General features: G+C 43.8%; 1 protein-coding gene and 1 pseudogene across 1 annotated transcript; one reads left to right on the top strand and one right to left on the bottom strand.

Moving 5' to 3' along the window:
* The first annotated feature begins 9,229 nt into the window (after positions 1-9,229).
* On the top strand, positions 9,230-10,441 carry LOC123397108. The gene is made up of 5 exons (XM_045091786.1): positions 9,230-9,463; positions 9,579-9,683; positions 9,750-10,010; positions 10,128-10,178; positions 10,316-10,441. Exons 1-5 carry the CDS (start codon positions 9,230-9,232, stop codon positions 10,439-10,441), a joined length of 777 nt encoding a protein of 258 aa, XP_044947721.1.
* An 8,704-nt stretch (positions 10,442-19,145) lies between these two features.
* On the bottom strand, positions 19,146-19,675 carry LOC123407641 (annotated as a pseudogene).
* Positions 19,676-20,472: the final 797 nt, after the last annotated feature.

Here is a 20,472-nt window from a genome sequence, read left to right as displayed (position 1 = left end):
AAACAATACGCTTGTTAGGAGGCAACCCAATAGTTATCTTTATATTTTTTTTACTTTCTAGTTGTTTGTGATAACATGATTGTTGCTCTTGTAATTATTGTGTTTTTATGTTTTAATTAGTGTTTGTGTCAAGTAAAGATTTTGGGATGATTTATATGATGAGTAGAATTAATACGGTGCAAAAACAGAAACTTTTCGTCGAGTGCAGAATTTCTCTGATTTTACTCGAACATCTTCTTAAGCTGCATTTTTTACAAAGTACTGATATACAAATTCCTTAGGCCATCCTAATTTTTCAGAATTTTGGAGTTACATAAGTATGGAAATTAAATATATTACTACAAGCTTTTTGTTTTAAACACATTCTATTTTTGCTTGCAAAGTTTGCTTGTTTTGATGATGTTATGGATTGTATCAGGGGGTATAAGCGGAGAAGTTGGAATACAATACCTTATGATAAAATAAAATAAGAATCAATGTATAACAGTACCTAAAAGTATTTAATATGTGGCTTATACTAAGAGCATCTCCAACAGCCTTTGTATATTTGCACTCACTTTCTATTTTACAAATTTTGGCCAAAAAAACCTTCTCCAACAGCCTTTGTATGAGTGGTTCCAGTTAGCAGATCCCTGGCAATGGCTAGAAAAATGGTGTTCTCGATTGCTCAACAATTAGAAGTTGTCTTGCAATAGCCCACCAGCGCGTGGGATCGAGGCAGTTTTCGAGGGTAGAGTATTAAACCCAAATTTGTTGGTTCACACGACGGGAAGTGAAAGTATATTCTCAAGTATTAGCAGCTGAATGTGTCAGATTCAACCACACTTGAAAGATTAGTATCTGCAAGCAAAGTGTCAACAGCAAAGTAGTATGATAACAACGGTGCCAGAAATGATCTGGTGACAAGGCAGACTATTCCTAACTGTCGTATGGCGCCAGGAGTTGCCCGTGGACGGGAAATATTCTTTCCCAGAAACGGTGCGAGAAGAAGTATTGTAGCAGGTAGCAGCAGTGTAACGAGTAGCAGCAGTGGCAAGGAACAGCAGTAGTGACATCAGACGCAGAAATATCATTAGGTTCTTAAGGTGTGACAGTATTTGGTGAACTAGCATGTAGGTTTCTATCATCCTTCTTCTTCTCCTTAGGATGACTGGGTGTATCAGCATTACTTCCTTGAGAATCTTGATCAATTCTCTTAGGATGGCCTTCAGGATACAAAGATTGCTGAGTCATTTTGCCTCCTCTAGTAATGACTCTGACAGAGTTGTCATTTAATTCATTGAGCAAGTCATTCAAAGCTTTAAGTACTTGTTCTACCTGAGTAGTAATCATAGAGGCATGTTTACTCAGAACCTTCAGATCGTTGACATTTCTGTTTACACAAGCACTTAAATGGCTAAGCATACGAGTACTTTGTTCCAAATGTCTGCTAACATAATCATTGAAACTCTGTTGTTTGGCAACAAAGTTGTCAAATTCATCAAAGCATAGGCTAGCAGGTTTGTCAAAAGGAATATCACTCTCATCAAACCTACGCAGAGAATTCACTTCTACTACTTGTATCAAGTTATCCAGACCATAGATCTCTTCGATAGGTGGTAGATTTTTGACATCTTCAGATCTAATGCCTTTCTCTTGCATAGATTTCTTGGCTTCTTGCATATCTTCGGGACTGAGGAATAGAATACCTCTTTTCTTAGGAGTTGGCTTAGGAGGTGGTTCGGGAATAGTCCAAGCATTATCGTTGATCAAGGTGTTATTCAGAAGGATCTCAGCTTCTTCGATAGTTCGTTCCCTAAAAACACAACCGGCACAACTATCTAGGTGGTCTCTAGAGGCATCGGTAAGTCCGTTATAGAAGATATCAAGTATCTCATTCTTCTTAAGAGGGTGATCAGGCAAAGCATTCTGTAGCTGGATGAGCCTCCCCCAAGCTTGTGGGAGACTCTCTTCTTTGAGTTGAGCAAAGTTGTATATTTCCTGCAAGGCAGCTTGCTTCTTATGGGCAGGGAAATATTTCTCACGGAAGTAATAGACCATATCCCGAGGACTACTCTCACATCCAGGAGCAAGAGAAGTGAAACAGGCTTTAGCGTCATCCTTTAGAGAGAAAGGAAACAGCTTAAGGATATGGTAGTAGCGGATCTTCTCCTCACTAGTGAAAAGGGTGGCTATATCGTGTAGTTTGGTAAGATGGGCTACGACCGTCTCAGACTCATAACCGTGGAAAGGATCAGATTCGACTAGAGAGATTATCTTAGGATCGACAGAGAATTCATAATCCTTGTCGGTGATAAAGATAGGTGAAGTGGCAAACTTCTGGTCGTATTTCATCCTAGCTTTCAGAGATTTTTCCTTCCACTTGAGAAGTAATTTATCAGTGTCATAGGCATCCTTACACGCAAGAAAATCCTCAGCTATCTCTCCCTCCATAACATAACCCTCAGGTATATCAGGCAATTCATATCTAGGAGAGCTAGATCTAGTAGGAGCAAAAGCACGTTCTATCTCAATAGTATCGGCAGTTTCAGAAGCATCACTAGCATTGGCAGTAACTCTAGCAATATGAGCATCGAGGAATACCCCTAGTGGCACATCAGGCAAAGTAGTATCTCTAGCAGTATCAAGCATAGCATCATCAAGCAAAGCAGTATCAGGCATAGCATCTCTAGCAGTATCAGGCATAGCATCTCTAGCAGTATCAGGAATAGCATCTCTAGCAGTAACAGGCATAGTATCATCATAAGCATCATCAAGCACAGGCGACATATCGAGATTTCTAGCAGGAGGTGATGTCGCAAACTTACTCATAACTGAAGGTAAATCAAGTGCAGAGCTAGATGGCAGTTCCTTACGTCCCCTCGTAGTTGAGGGCAAAACTCTGGTTTTTGGATCTTTCAGATTCTTCATAGTGATCAGCAGATATAAATCCCAAGTGACTCAAAAAATATAGCCATCGCTTCCCCAGAAACGGCGCCACAAAAATGTTGTTAGCAGATCCCTGTCAATGGCTAGAAAAATGTTGTTCTCGATTGCTAAACAATTAGAAATTGTCTTGCAATAGCCCACCAGCGCGTGGGATCGAGGCAGTTTTCGAGGGTAGAGTATTCAACCCAAATTTGTTGGTTCGCACGACGGGAAGTGAAAGTATATTCTCAAGTATTAGCAGTTGAATGTGTCAGATTCAACCACACCTGAAAGATTAGTATCTGCAAGCAAAGTGTCAACAGCAAAGTAGTATGATAACAACGGTGCCAGAAACGATCTGGTGACAAGGCAGACTATTCCGAACTATCGTATCAATGGCGCCAGGAGTTGCCTGTGGACAGGAAATATTCTTTCCCGGCAACGGTGCGAGAAAAAGTATTGTAGCAGGTAGCAGCAGTGTAACGAGTAGCAGTAGTGGCAAGGAACAACAGTAGTGACAGTTGTAGCAACAGTAACAAGTAACAGCAGTAGCAAGTAGCAGCAGAGCAAAGCAAGTAACAGCAGCAGCAACAGTAATGAAAACAGCAGAGCAAAACAAATAACATTAGCAGCAACAGTGGGACAAACTCGTAGGCAATGGGTCGGTGATTTTTTTGGATGGCATTCATCATGCAACAGTTATAACATGGAGAGATATGTGGCTAGATCTCATTCGTCAATGTGATGTAGGCATGCATTCCGTGTGTCGTCATACGTGCTTAGGGAAAAGAACTTGCATGACATCTATTGTCCATCCTTCCCGTGGCAGCGGGATCCAGAAGGAAACTACGGGATACTAAGGTTCTCCTTTTAATAAAGAACCGGACCAACGCATTAGCACTTGGTGAACACATGAACTCCTCAAACTATGGTCATCACCGGGAGTGGTTCCGGTTATTGTCACTCCGGGTTTGCCGGGTCATAACACATAGTAGGTAACTACAACTTGCAAGATCGGATCTAAAACACACATATATTGGTGACAACATAATAATTTCAGATCTGAAATCATGGCACTCGGGCCCTAGTGACAAGCATTAAGCATGGCAAAGTAGTAGCAACATCAATCTCAGAACATAGTGGATACTAGGGATCAATCCCTGTCAAAACTAACTCGATTACATGATAGATCCCATCCTGCTCATCACCGCCCAGCGATCCTATGAATAGATTACTCACAAACGATGAAGAGCTTCATGGAATTGGAGAGGGAAGAAGGTTGATGATGACGATGGCGACGATTTCCCCTCTCCGGAGCCCAAAACGGACTCCAGATCTGCCCTCCAGATGAAGAACAGGATGTGGCGGCGCCTCCATATCGCAAACGCGATGAAATCTTCTCTCCTTATTTTTTCTGGGACGAAAGTGAATTTATAGAGCTGAGTTTGGGGGCGGCAGAGCCACGTGGACCCCAAAAGCTTGCTAGCCGCCACCAGGGGGCGGCGGCTACAGGGCTTGTGGCCCACTGGCCCATCCCCTCCGGTGGATCTTTGCACAGGTATTTTTCATATTTTCCACAAATATTCTCCGTAAATTTTTAGGACGTTCCGAGAACTTTCATTTCTGCACAAAAACAACACCAAGGCAATTCTGCTGAAAACAGCGTCAGTCCAGGTTAGTTCCATTCAAATCATGCAAATTAGAGTCCAAAACAAGGGCAAAAGAGTTTGGAAAAGTAGATACGATGGAGACGTATCAGTTCCCCACAATGTTTTTTACAAAGCTTGCTATATTTGCACCCACACTTTGCATATTTGCCAAGCCAAAGGCCACTTTGTAAATTTTTAGCAAGCCTCACTTTGTCTCAATGACGGGTGGGTCCGTGTACTAGTGTGTGTGCTGCGTGTGCACTGTGTGTGTGCATGTGTGTGCGCGTGTGTACGCTTACGTGTTTTTTGTGTACGTGTACACATGTGTGCTGCATGTGTATGTGTGTGTGTACGTGTGTGTGCTGCATGTGTGTAAGTGTACGCGTGTGTGCATGTGTATGTGGACGCGAGTTGTGCTAGTTTACATATACATGTACGTATGCTAGTGTGCAATGTGTATATGACAATCTATCCCCACATGTCATTGTGGGTTTTGTGCAAATATAGCAATCCAATATACAAAGGCTACCAAAGCAAAAAAGACATGTTGGCTTTGTAAACCTTCTCTCTCCTCTTTCTATAACAAGTTTTTAGCAATCCAGTGTACAAAGGTTGTTGGAGATGCTCTAGCGGATCTATCGATGTTTTGTTGAGTTTTATGTGATTGAAGTTTTCAAGTTTTGGATATAATCTCGATGGACAAAGTAACGAGGAGTAACAAAAGCCTAATCTTGGGGATGTCAAAGGCACCCCAAGGTAATATTATAGAAAGACTCAATTGTCAAAGTTTGGGGATGCCCCGGAAGGCACCCCTCTTTCGTCTCAATCCATCGGTATGTCACTTGGAGCTACATTTTTATTCATCATAAGATATGAGTTTTGCTTGGAGCATCTTTTTTTGCTTTTGTTTACTTTTACTTTCAGTTTGCCACAATAATTGTTTGTTGGACACACCTATTTGAGAGAGACACGCCATCATCATAATTTGTTAGAATACTCTACGTGCTTCACTTATATCTTTTGAGCCTAGTAGTTGCTCTAGTACTTCACTTATATCTTGTTGAGAACGGTGGTGTGTAGATTTTATAGAAATATTATTCTCTTGTTCTTCACTAATACTTCTTTGAGAGTTAAATAAATAGTGACGGCAATTTTCATGGGTCATAAGACTAGACCAAAAATAATAGGTGTCCAATGAGTGATAATTAAAACCATCATGTAGCACGTATAGGGAAATTGTGGGTTGATGATATTGATGTGGTGATATGACAAAGGTGTGAGTGCATACTTATTAATTCAGATAGATGTCGATACTAAGAGATGTTAAACTTCTTGTTCGTCTACAAATTAAAAGGGCATGGTGATAATGTGTGAGCATTTCTATTCCTCGTTGAAATCCTAGTTTTGTTTCGAGTCGGAGTCGCGCGATGGTTAACTCCTAACAACCCTCTCCCTCGGGGCATGCGAGTAGTACATTGATTTGTGATAAAACTAATAAATCTTTGCACTAGGTATACGAGTTTGTTTTTGACAAATGTGACACCATTAATATATGCAATCTCACGTCCTCATATTTGCTAGCCTCTTCGGTAACGTGCATAGCCCATTCTCATCTCGGGATCGGTGCAACTTTTGCCGGTCCATCCAAACCCCATGACATGACACGCTCTGTTGCGCACAAGCCTTATTATATCTTCCTCAAAACAGCCATCATACCTACCTATCATGGCATTTCCATATCCATTCTGAGATATATTGCCATGCAAATTTCATCGTCACTTCACATAACTAGTTCGTTCGAATAGGTGCGCGACAGACCGGCAAACAACAGTGACATCTCTATCCCTAACACTGCATCTTGGTGGGGCTGATGGCCCTGCATGCGGTGCGCCCGTCACTGCCCGTGCGCCTTGGGCAGTGCGGACTGCAACTGCGCGTAGGACCGCACCAGCTGCTTGCTCAAGGCAGTGTGCGAACTGCCTGGTAAGCTTCATCGATCGACTCTAAATCTCCCTATTTGGCAATGTTGCTCTATCTAGGTTGGGGTCGTTCATTCTTGAGGGCCGCATCCAACACTGCTTCAAATATATGTGCCCTTAAGACGTAGTGTCCATGGGATAAAAAACTCAGTTGGGTTTCAAGTGGTACCTGAATGTCTACCACTTGAATAAAAAGTTCCTTCGGATTTCACAAGAGATCCTTCTATTCTCCTTTTAGAACTGAATATATTTGATATGTTGTTCAATATCAATGTGGACATATGGACTATGCTTTTTCACTACCAAACTGTCCTACGTGATGGCGTGATCTTTGTTTTGTCTCCTCCCACATCCCACATAAACTAAACAGCCCACTATTTATTTCCTTTCTTTATTATCACATGCATGTTCAGCACCCAATCATTAGAAATTTAATTCCGTCACTAATAGTAAGAGCCACACGAATACTATATGCAGTCAGTTAATCACTGAATTGCTCTAAGATCAAACTGTGCCTCACCAACTTTTCTCCAAGTCTACTATTTATGCGCTCACACAAATAAATCCCTATTAATGCAAGGCAAATCGATAATGGATGCGATGAAGGCTTTGCTTCACATGCATTTCTCCAGACTTGGCTTGCGGAATATGTTCCACTCCAGACCAGTCATGAGTTCCCATGAGCCTGGTGATATGTGACTTGCAGTATTAGCCTCCGCAAGTGGGCGCCGGGATTGGAGGACTTCTTTTTTGGTGGTGCTCCTTTGAGTATCAAGGCATGATTTTCAGGGTGAAAATCTAAGGCTTGGCCTTTACTGGTTGTGCCTGGCAGTGACCTTGTTGAAGCCATTGTTTTGGGAATGCATTCTCTCTTCAGGGTGAAAACCTATGATTTTTATCGGGCAACGACAATGTTTGTGCATTGTTTCCTTCCTGAAGGCGTTGCTTTTGAAGAACCTTATTTCTAGTCCGGGTGTTGTCTTTGGTGGTGGTTACAGTGCTGCTACTTCGGGTGATTGATCTCCATGGCAGCGTTTTTTCTTTTTCTTTTTCTTTTCTTTTTTGGTTGTGTGCAACCTGGATGTTTATTTGCATTTAGTTGGTGCAGAGATTTGGTTTAATTGATATATACTTGATATTAATATATTCCCCTTTTCAAAAAAAGAAACATGTTATCCAACAATATGAAGAGGTTCCCATTCCACTTTATGTGAAAGTTGTGACTTCCGCCGTAAATGCATTTGATTAGTCTCCTAAGGCCCCTCTATTAGATTTGTTGTTTATTTTTACAAGTTTTACATACTTTCAAAAGCACAAATACAGTAACTATTTGATTTCATTGTGGCTCAGTTGGAAAGATTTGTTGAGACTGAAGGAGATGATTCGCACTGGCCCGCAGAAGGCATGGGGAACTGGGATTCAACTTTTCTTTCCGAGTACACCAAACTTTGATATCGTTAGGCACCCTCATTAAGTGGAGAAAGGGATTTTGTGTCAGCGGCATGGTCAAAATCAAATGATCGCAGTACATACTAGGATGAGAGAATGATATACTAAAAACCTTAAATTTAGGATTTCGTTATTAACCAATGCACATAATACCTTCAGTTTGTTGAAATCTAACTATATTTGGTGGTTGCTTATCCTTTATTGTCACTACATGTGTAGTGATTTATTCTGCCATTGTCCAGAAAAATAGTGACTTTGTTATCCAAGAAAATGGTTATGCTCTTGGGTCAATATTCATGATAGTCATCATTTATTAAGAAACTGCACCTACAATATTAATAATGTCATCCGGTGGAATCATGTGTTGCTGCTAATCAGGTCTTCTACTTGCTTTCTTTTGCAGGAACTCAAGATTGACAACACTGTCTTAAATTTCTCTCTATAATTGGTTCATATGTATTTAATAGATCATGCGTGTATAGAGAGTAAATTCCTTCTCATTCCCTCTACCATGGTGTTGGCAGTCTATCATTAGTGCCCATGTTAATCCATGAGCAATTTTGTAACATTATCCTTGCTAAAAAATATGAAAACCATTGGGGGCATGTGAGATATCTTGAAACATTTTGTGCATTTTGTATCATTCTGACTGTGAGTATATTCAATCTTGTCGTGTGATGCTTTCAAATAGATGATAGAAATTTAGGGAATGCTAAGATATTTCCTCTTCGTATTGTCCTAGCCCGTGAGTGTATCTAATGTTGTAGTTTATTGCTTCTAAGTTTTTGACTGGTTATTTTTCCTATTATGTGTCCAAGTTAAACTTCCGTCCCTCACAATGCATTTAGTATTTGCAGGATCTATGTGTCTACACATATCACACTTCTAACCATGGTGCTAATTTTGGTGCTTTATTGGAGGTTTGGGATTGGGTAGTGGTGAGCTTGTCTCTCATATCATTTGTCTCTTGTCTACATTATCTTGATGTATGCAAGAATTTCTTATCTTAGTGATACCAATCTATCAGTATGTCCATGCAGTTGTAGCTCTGTTATTTTCCTTCTCTATGTAGTTTCCTTGTACTATTTCATACTCCCTCCGTCCGGAAAAAGCTGTCCCCGTGGCTTTTTTGCAGAAAACCCCTTGTAGAAACTCCGATAGAACCCGCAGTCTTGCTCCCTTTCCTCAAACTCCTTCCTCTCTCGCGACGCCGGCGACACCCCTCGCCCCCGCCCCACCCCGACGATGACCACACCCCCGCTCCATACCGGTGATGCCCCTCCTTCCCCATCCCTCTTCCCTGTCGCCCACGTCGTCGCTGCCACCTTGCTTCGGCCCACTCCGCGCTACAGCCTCGTTCCCCTCCGTCAAGTGTCGATTTTTGTGTCGATCTGTGGCGAGGCGGAACAACGGGGCCGTGCCGGAGCAGCGCCAGCGTACCGGAGCAGCGGCGAGCCACAGCCGGGCCTCGACGGGGAGGTTGGGTCCCTCATGATGGCTCGCCTCCGCATCGGAGATTGCCCCCTTGCCGGAGATCTCCCGCTTGCCCCCGCGTCGGAGAACCACGGCGAGGAAGGCTAGATTTTTTGTTCAGTGGGACCATGCCGGAACACGCCGTGCGCCCCGCCGGCGGCGCCGCTTCCCCCGCCGGCTTCCATCCCCACCCTCGCCCTTCGCAATGCCTCCACGCCGCGACCACGTGCGCCGCCTCCCGACCCTCCTCCTCTCCGGCTCCTAAAGCCCTAACCGCGTCTCTCCTCCGCAGGGCAAGCAGGCGCAGCAGACGGCCACTCCCACCCCCGCCCCCGCCCCCTCGTCCATGGCTGCCGGGGGCATCGAGGAGAAGACGACCCCTTTGCCACCCAACACGGACACCGTCGGGGTCGCCGCCGAGCAGGGCGGCGCCGGCGCCGAGCTCTCCGCTCTGTTGAACGAGTTCTCAGCTGACAGCAGCAGCGCCTTCGCCGAGGCGCGGATCCGGGCCACCTTCTACCCCAAGTTCGAAAATGAGGAATCCGACCAGGAGGTGCGTGCCTCGTTGGCTATACAGGAGATGTTTCAGTGACAGCGGGTTCTGGCTCATTAGGGGTCTCTTATCCCCATTCACTAAACAAGACATTAACTGTCGTCTGTGTGACTGCAGTCAAGAACCCGGATGATTGAGATGGTGTCGCAAGGATTAGCTACCATGCAGGTATACCTAATTCGTCATCCCCCCCCCATTCTAATTAACTGTTCTGAAATTAGAGCTTATGCTAACTGTTCGATGTGTTTGCCCTCCTGCCTTAAAAGAAAGTGTTTATCCTGCTTAAGATGTTTTGTTTTCTTCAGGTTACGCTCAAGCATTCAGGGTCTTCGTTCATGTATGCTGGTAACCATGGTGGTGCATATTCCAAGAACTGCTTTGGATATAGTCCTTCTGTACTAGCATGGATAGATATTTGGGAGCCGGTGTAAATGTTGTTTTCAATGGATTTTGTATGTTGGAGCTCTGTTTTCATCCATATTGAAAACAACAGCAATGTTTACAAAGAGAAAACAATTGCTCTGAGAAATGGCTTCACTTCTGTCTAACTTCAGCATGGCCCGCCAGCTCCCACTATCGATTATCTGTGTGCAGTACTTGCTAATCCGCAATGCCCAGGATGGTTGTACAAGAAAATAGTTCGTGATTATAGCACAGCATTCTGAATTTGAAGTGGTATGATCCAATCAAAGGTGGCTTTTTATACAGGTGGTTTGTACCTGTAGTTAGATGATTATTGGAGATTGCAAGTCTAGAACACACAAATGTCATGAGATTTGTTGATTTACCGCTCTCTATTATGTTATCAACCTTGAAAATTTCAAAGGGGAGCACCTTCTTGCGGTTAGTTCAAAAAGGACCTGCAGTATTATTTCAATGGTTATTAATTAGTTCAAGAAAACCCTTGTAAAATGATTATAGTGGTGCATTGTGATCAATCCTGATTGTGATAGTTCCGTGATATATTTCCTTGTTGAGGTAGACTGTAGAAATGCTCAAATGAAGTCACATGGTATCATGGTAGTATACACTATTCAGTAGCATGTTATGTGTCTGTTTAGTTGCAATGGTATAGGAGTCACATGGTATTGGAGTTTCTGCAATGGTTGAAAAGATAACGTTTTGTTTGTGTACTGCAGAATTTTTGGGAGAATAGGAAACTATCATGTCTATTGAAGAAGAAGAAGAATAAGAAGAATATGAAGAAGAAGAAGAAGAATATGAAGAATATGAAGAAGAAGAAGAAGAAGAAGAATATGAAGAAGAAGAAGACGACGAAGAAGAAGAAGAAGAAGAAGAAGGAGAAGAATTTATTCTAATGATCTTATACAACTTGTAATGACCCTTATGAAGATTTTCTCTTCTTCCAACTCCTTGTAATGACCTTGTACATCTTGTAGTGACTCTTAATAAAGATATTATTTCTCTCAACTCGAGTTTTTGTCTTTATATCTTGTCATAAGATTTTATTGTCAAATTAATTTAAATAATTCAAATAAATTCATAAAAATCCAAATAATTCAAATAAATCCAAATAAATTCATAAAAACCAAATAAATCCAAATAAATTCAGAAAAAACCAAATAATTCAAATAAATCCAAATAAATTCATTAAAACCAAATAAATTCAAATAAATTCAAAAATGCAAATAATTCAAATAAATCCAAATAAATCACATGACATACTCCAATCTTATCTCATTGAACACATGACACAAGACATACATATCACACATGGCATACACATGACACATGACACGAATTCCTATCCTTTCTTTTCATATCCTTTCTTTTCATTTTCCTATCTACTGCTTTCCCTTTCCTTAGTCTATTATCCTTGTTCAAGAATGGCCACTGTGTCGGTAATTAGCTCGGCACTGCAATACACACCGATTATTTCCTCTCCGGCATTTTGTAAGCGATCTTTGTGCAAATGAGTCATTTTGTAGCTATTTCCTCCTTGATCTTCCATGACTCTTACCATGACTGCTCAGAGTGTGATGAAGCTCTTGAACAACTTAGGAGCGTCATAGTTCTCAAACTCCTCCTCTACACCCTGTATCAGTTCCCGGATATTCATAGGCGCTCTGCAGTCGGTTAGGGATTGGAGAGATCGGTGGAAGCACAGGTCTAAAACATTGAACTCGGGGCTGTTTGGAGGTTGTTGTAACAATCGAATGTCTAAATCTATTTGTTCCACTGCTTCTCGAAAACCTTCATCATTAGGAAGAACATGAGGCTTTGCATTGTCCTGTTGAATCAAGATTGTGGTGCCCTCGTCATCGTCGGGCCACTTGTCTTGGATTGCCGGGATTACTTTATTGATCAGGTACTCTCTACATACATGTCTGGTTACCTTCACTGATTTCACCTCAATCATTCCTCTATCTCTGTTTTGATTGTTCCGTTGTGCCTCTGTCTCAACAACAAACGCCCAAGTTCCGATCTTTCCATCAAATGTCAGCTGTCCTTCATCATTGTACCGGGGCTTTGCCACGGCGGTCAAGAACATGACCTTCCCAATACTGTTAGTGTTTGACACGGTGCGCTCAGGTTCAGGTTCTCCGGGCAGTACATAGTAAGTGTTCTTAACCCTGGTCATGTCATACCATTTCTCGTCTATATGAACCATATTATTCATTGATTTGAAGCTAGGATAGGGGGTTGATATCGAGTGCTCGTCCATCATGGATATGCAGAATTTTAGTCTCGCTATCTTGTTGGCTGGCTTGATGAAGGGCTTGATAGTGTTAGTGATGCGTTTCAGCTCTTTTAACTGAAACCTATCATGTAGCGTCGAGCGGGGAACACCCAAACACCTTGCAAGAGATCTGATTGTCCTTCTTCTCTTCAGTGGGATCGTAGTTGTTCTCGCCAAATCTAGCTCTTTTCTCTTTCTACCAACATTCCCCTTCTTCTTGCTTGAAACGTTCACTTCTTGGCCTAAGTCAAGTTGTTCTTTCGCTAGATTTCATATTCTTGAAACTGTTCTTACGCATACATTCATCAGCGTTGCGACGAGCACCTTGTCATATAGATGAACCTCCCCATCTCTGAGCTCGATTACTCGCAGAGCAAAGTAAAACCAAACCTCTCATTGTCTGTTAGCTCCTTCTTTTTTGCATTACCTTGTGAATCTGCTTCTTCCTCGCGAGCTTGTTCCTCCTCTTCAACCATCAAGTTCGTATCCATAGCATGACCCTCTCGAGCTCCTTCCTCCTCTTCAGCCATCAAGTTCAAATCAATAGCATGACCATCTCGAGCTCCTTCCTCCTCTTCAGCCATCAAGTTCAAATCAATAGCATGACCATCTCGAGCTCCTTCCTCCTCTTCAGCCATCAAGTTCAAATCAATAGCATGACCATCTCGAGCTCCTTCCTCCTCTTCAGCCATCAAGTTCAAATCAATAGCATGACCATCTTGAGCTCCTTCCTCCTCTTCAACCATCAAGTTCGTATCCATAGCATGACCCTCTCGAGCTCCTTCCTCCTCTTCAGCCATCAAGTTCAAATCAATAGCATGACCATCTCGAGCTCCTTCATCCTCTTTAGCCATCAAGTTCAAATCAATAGCATCACCATGTTGAGCTTGTTCCTCCTCTTCAGCCATCAAGTTCAAATCCATAGTCGTTCCTCTGCTTCTATCTATAATCAATGATAAATGTAAAACATCACAAGCCATCACAAGCCATCATAAAATTGAAACCAATTAGAAGTACAACAGGAAAAATATTGTAATAGAAAGCCAACTAAGCCTGATAGAACCAAAATAAACACCATGTCCATGCATGCTAAACCAAGTGACAAGCAATCTAGCACAAAGTAGTCATCATACTACAAATAAACTTTAATGGGGCCAACACAATTCAAAGTACACAAACTTTCTGATCCACACCTACGCAAAGTGAAAGTTTCTCATAAACTCGCATAGAAGAAGCTATTGCTAATCACATGAGCCATCACATACAGCACTAATTGAAAATACACTAACTGAAAATACTAGGCACGGCCACATAGGTTCCATCATTTGTCTACTCCATATAGAGATGTGACCCTGTAACTCATTACATCACGCTAGTAACTGCTAAGATTCAGCTAGTAACTGCTAAGATTCAGCAAAATTGGCATGAACTCATGAAACTGATATAATCCCTATGCGGATTTCTAACAGTTACTAGCCGGTTGCTAACAGTTACTAGCCGGTTGTTAATAGTAGAAACACTGTGGTGTTACTAGCCGGTTGAATATAATGCCGTTGAAGGGAATCTATCATATTTTGCTTAGAGATGATGATGTTGCTGCCAAGCTCATTCCTGAATATGGCAAAGCTCGGTTACTAAATTCCTCAATATTCTCTCCATAACAAGCAGCAGCACATTTAACTTCAAAAATGGCAAAGCTCGGTTACTAAATTCAGTGTACACATATGGTTTCAAGTTTCGATTCCAGATGACATGAAACGCCACATGAGATTTCGACAGTAATTACTCAGAGCACACTCAAGCAGGCTCATTCCTGAATATTAACAGTACCTACAGCCAACAGTACCTACAGCCAACAGGCGCCAGGAGTGGTACCTTCGGCGCGGGAGGATGCACTCCTCCTCTGGGGCGCTCGAAGCTGCCCCCACTCGCCCGACGCTGCCCCCACTCCTTCTTGGCAGCAGAGGAGGTCCGTTCCTGCAGAGGCTGATGCGCACCAACAAAGGAGAACAGTACAAGCGTAACTGATGGCGCTTGTACTTTCCGCCACACAGGAAGTGGCGGGGGACCTGTGTCGTATCTGCGACGACGACGGCGACTCCGAGGAGAGGCCGCAGACGCGGGTCCAGACGCTGATGCGCACCGGTCGTCGGGGGTCCGTTCCTCCTGGGGCCGGCGGGGACGGTGGCGGGGGAGAGCAGGCGGGCTGGTGGGGCGCCTGCGGGTTGAGCGGTGGACAGGCTGAGTGGCGCAGGTGGGCGGCGATCACCCGCTGCATCTACGGCGGCTGCCGACGGTGGCGAAGATGGCCACTTGATCCAGCCACGGGCGAAGGAAGAAGAAGCAGAGGAGGGGGGATTAGCACGAGATTTAAAATCAAAAGGGTGTATTTGCAAAATTAAAAATGAACTAAGCTTTGGACAGCTTTTTCCGAACGGAGGGAGTATGTGAGTTAACTATCTTGTTGAATATTTATATCTATTTACTTTCAGATTGTAGAACGTGTCCCTTGAAGAATATTTGTGTAGCATACAATGATTCAACAATATGATTAAGAGGTTCGTGGGTCTATAAAGCTACCTAGTATATCATGATCTTATGAACCCGTTGTAAATTTAAATTTGGTTAGTATTTGGTTTCTTCTACCAAATTATAGAAGCTTGCATGTACTTTTGGAGGGAATTGATATTAATTATAGGCTTTCTGTTATTGTCTTGTGCGATTCAAAAGTTTAGTCTAGATCATAGGCTTGCTATGATTCTCTTTCATGATTCATAAATTTGATCGAGGAGGCTTTGGCTATGTCCAGTGGTTATCATACATCATCCTTACCCGATGATTTCATTTTTGGATGTCCAGACTTCACTAGCCAGGCGGCATCGAAGTAAAATGTGGTTGTTGGATTCCGTAGCCGGGCAGAGAGGTCGCATCCGTTATGTGATGTAATTGAAGTATAATTTTTCCTTAGCATTTTGTCCCTCGAGCTTAACCGTCCTCTTAGAGCACACAATGGAATTACATGGAAGGTTAAGATGACCTCACCTACATAATGTTTCTTTTTATTATATTTATTAATGTATGTATGCGTATTTACCCTAAAAAAATTAGTTAAAATGTTTCCCTATGAAGTTTCTATGCTATATAAGAAAGTTGGCCCGAAATATTTGAGGTCATATTACGTTTTACAGGTTACTCCTATAGTTGCATAGCTGATTTAGTTGCATTAGTTCAGAATAAGTGTTTGTATGTATACCAAAGATAGCATATTCGCTTATATTAAAATAAGTATAAATAAGTGCCATCAAGAATTATAAGCAAGATAGACAAATCCCATGCACGCCTTCAAAACCTGTGTTACATGTGCCCACATGGCCATTGAGGTCTCCTCCTATGAAGAGCCTCTCGCGAATCGGTACATTCCTAACCATGTCATCCATGCCTTTTGAGAACTCCCTCTTGGTGTTCTCATTGTGGCCTATTGGCGGGGCATACGCGCTAATAACGTTGAGAACTAATTCCCCAACTACCAGCTTGACGTCTACCACTTCCGGATAATCCGGTCCCCACGTCTCTTGACGTCTACAACTCCATACTTGAGGGTCTTGCCGATCAAGATGCCTACTCTATTTCTGTTTGCAACCGTCTCCGTGTACCACGTCTTGAAGCCGGTACTCTTCACCTCCTTCGCCTTCTGTCCCCTCCATTTAGGGCGTAACCCCAACCTATCATAGCATCAAAAAATTTACTTGGTATCTCCTCTACCTACGATAAGCACAAAAAAACAATATTGTCAAACAATTCATATCCTACTTCCAACATGGCATGAATCATATATGATAGCATCATATTTAGTTGGCACCGGGAGTTGTGGAAAATTCACCTTCCACTTGCATAATTCCAGTTTGCATTGTAGTTTTCACTTCAGTGAGATTTTGGTGAAATTCATTGAATTTCGGTTATTTCGGTGCGTTTCAGCCAAAATATTTCAGCAATTTCAGTAGAGCACATGAATTCAAATAGGTTTCAAAGTATTTTTAAAATAAATTCACATTACATACAGCGATGCAGTTCTTAAGCAATATATACAAAAATGCCAGCTTTGTAAATTTTAGAGTTCCATTAGCAAATATTGTCTGCGAAGAAATATATCGATATGGCAAGGGGAATTATGTGCTTAGAAAAGATAAACGAGGGAGCTAAATATAACATGCACACACTGACACACAGCACATCACAGAAATACTGACAGTTAGTGCAAGCAAATGCACGAGTTGAATAAATGCAGCTTAATTGGTCTGAATAAATCCCATCACAGAAAGGTTAAAACTTCCTAATACACACAACTCCATCCACAATCAACAGAAAAATGCATAAACTGCATGCGTGATTTTTTTTTTTGAAACGGAGGCAAAGATTGCCTCATCTATTAAATGAGAAGAAGAGAATTGCCCAGTTAATAACGGAAAACTGGGCAAAAACCGATACAACAAGGGCCTAGCCCACTCCCATAGACTGACACACTCAGGTCAAAGCCCACCCTTATCGACGACACGTCGACCTACGGCCAAACAAGGCAGCTCCGGCTCTGACGGAGAACTTTGTAGGACAAAACCAGGCACGGCTGGCACTACGAAGGATCGCCGAACGGGCTATCTGCAACCAGTCATCGTATACCGCAGGCCCCTCCGCCGCAGCTTCGACTCCACAGCAACAAACAAACCGAGGCAAAACCATGGACACGCCGAAGAAGAGCCGACTACCGCAACCATTGCCGCGTTGCCGACATCGCTCCCATCCTCATCGTTGCCACAGAAGTCTGGACGCCACACCCGCCACCAACCGCCGTCCACCGGTCCCGGTCACCGACACCAAGCTCCCAAAACGAAGCCCTCAAGAAGGAATACGACACCAATGCGTCATCATCGTCCGATCACAGATCAAGGTTTCCCCCGGAGAGACCGAAATGACCAGATCCGCGCAGGAGGGATGAGATAACAAGCAACGATGCCTCCAAAAAGGTCAATGCCGGCCACAGCCGCCGCCATCGCTGGTCAGGTCATGCGTGAAATTGACTGCACAAAGAGAAAAATAAATAAAAAGAGGAAACCAACTGAACCGTAGGCATTCCAAACGCGATGGTAATGGTCATGTGCTGCTAAATCCTATTCACCTTGAACTACAAATCTATCGGCAAACAAGAAGAAGCAATCCCTGCTCGTCGAGGTGCACGTGAACAGATCGAGGACATTGCCAAGAAAGTTTCTTTTTTTCCAAAACGGAGGTAAATTTTGTGCCTCATCTCATTAATAAAAAAAAGAATTGTCCAAAAATCGGACGAAAACCGTAACAACACGTTCATACAAGACACACATGACGACCTACCAACCCACATAAAAAGCACACACGTCGTCGAGGAGAGAACACAATTGAGGTTACCACCCGGTGTCATCGCCGTCACACTTTCACAAGGACGACTCCGACTCCATCATCGACGACCATCGATATAGACCTCACGGCGAGCAAATGGCGAGGCTTGCGTCGACTGATGCCAAACAGTAAACTACACGCGCCAGCTACCAGGCAGACTCGATTTTATCGACGAGCATTGCAGAAGAAAAGCACTAAGCATGCGTCGAGCCAACGCCGGAACCAACCATCCGCCTCGCGTCATCATTGCCGCAAGGACCCCCCCCCCCCTCAGTAGCTCTCACTCCAGAAGAACATGGTGGGGCACGACAACCCTTCACACGTCAGATGAGACCGACTATCAAAACTCAGCAGCAGACTAACTCCGCTCAAAGCCACCATCGTTATCACAGAAGAAGTCACACTAACCATCTGCATCGCTAGTCGGGCACCTGCCGACCACGATGTTGTGTGCGTCCAGCTCTCGGAAAGCATGAAGAAGACCGATTACCCTCAAGGCAACGCCCCCAAAGGGGTAGCAACGTGAGAGAACGACGCCGTCATTCGACTCATTTCGTATTCTTAGGCTTTTGATCGATCGCCATGATCCGAAGGTGCTAGGTCAGGAGAGGCTCCACAACACCCTTAAGGAGAAGAACGACGTCGTGCCGTCTAGGTTTTCATTCGGAGCCACCTCGCCGAGCACCCCACGCAACCGGTGGTGCAGCATCACGGGTACGCAAGCCCGTTGTTCCACGCACCTCGTACGAGGCGACGATGCTAACCCACGCAGGAGCGGAGGCCGCCCGTGCCGCCCCGGAGGAGCGACGCGGGGGCGAGAAGGGGAACTCCTGCGTGCCAAGGAAGTATATGGCCAATAAAGGGAGGTTCGTAGTCCACCGAGCTGGCGAGAAAGGGGGGATTTGCTACGCACCGAAAACACTCTAGCGACCTATTCTTGCATGCATCCATTGGGTTGGAGCATAGTCCAGCTAGCTGCATACCGGAAACAACTTCAGTCTTGCTGATCAATGAGCATCGGAGCGGCTGTTCTAGCTAGCTTGTGTTTGTAGAGGAAGGTCTGCATGAGCAGCTCGCTCGGGTCCGGCGACACGATGAATGTCGGGCCAGCGAAGAACGACGCCTCCGAGTCCACCTCCATCTTAGCCACGGGCTTCTTCTCAGACCGGTCGACCGACGGAGCGACACCAGCGAGGAGTGATGCCTCCGACTCTGCCACCATCTCAGCCGGACGCCTTGGCTTCTTGTCGCACCGGTGGACGGATGGCGCGCGGCTCGCCGGCCTCTTCCAGTTTTCCCTCGACATCTCCCCGCGCCCGCGGCCGAGGCTGTTCAAAGCCACGTCATGGCGGAGCGTCTTGTCTCTGATCCAGCTTTGGCTCACCGAGGCACGCCCAGGCTGCTGCTTCTTGGCGTCCAGCTCCACGCGAGGCGCGTACGCGGCAGGAGCAGGCGTGAGGGCGAGGCAGCGTGTCATCCAAGATGAAGAAGACGTCGTCGTCGGCTGCAGCGGCGGCAGATCCACCCGGCCAGCCATCGACGCACTACTACGCTGCAAAAAAAAGGCAGACACAGAGACAAAGAAGGGCAGACCAAGATCGAGCAATGGCAACACGGGCGAAATGAACAATAAAACAATGCAAAAACTATTAAATAAAATAAAAAAGCAAATAATGGAAAAGAAGGAAGGAACGACTTGCCGGGATGGATCGCTTCGCCAAATGCAGACTGAAATCGCTCGAAGGGAGGCGAATGGAGTTGTGCTCGTACAAACTGCGATCGGATGATATACGCATACCACCGCGTACAAACTTCGATAACCGAATCCGACTCGCACTCGAACTCCCGCCACGACCGTTGAGGCCGTGAAATACCGCATGGGCTGATGTGCAGAAAAGGAAATACTCCCGTCCGTCCGGGGCAAAACTGCAAGCATGCGTGGGATTCGAACACGCGATTTCCTCGTTCAGTACGCACCACAGCAACCAACGGGAAAGACTTAGTTAATGTATTTTTATACATCCTATCCTTTATTATAATCATCCCCATTTCCTTTTATTTCTTACTTATTTTCCTTTTTCCTTTTTTCTCTTTTTGGAAAGATTTTTTTGGGTTTTTGCTTTTCTTTTTTTTTTTGCTATATGCCCGAACTTTTTCGAATTTCGTTAACTATTTTTTTCAAAATCTTTAAAATATCAAAATGGATGAGTTTGTTTTTTCAAATTATTGAACTTTTTAGAATAGTTGATGCTTTTTTTTTCAAAACCGATGATCTTTTTCAAGATTGATGAACTTTGTTTAAGGTTTGTGAAGTTTTTCCAACTCATGGACCAT

This window comes from Hordeum vulgare, chromosome 1H (genome assembly GCF_904849725.1).
Source record: "Hordeum vulgare subsp. vulgare chromosome 1H, MorexV3_pseudomolecules_assembly, whole genome shotgun sequence".
Lineage (NCBI taxonomy): Eukaryota > Viridiplantae > Streptophyta > Magnoliopsida > Poales > Poaceae > Hordeum > Hordeum vulgare.
Note: the sequence above shows the minus strand (reverse complement) of the source record. Positions and strands in the feature narration are given on the sequence as shown.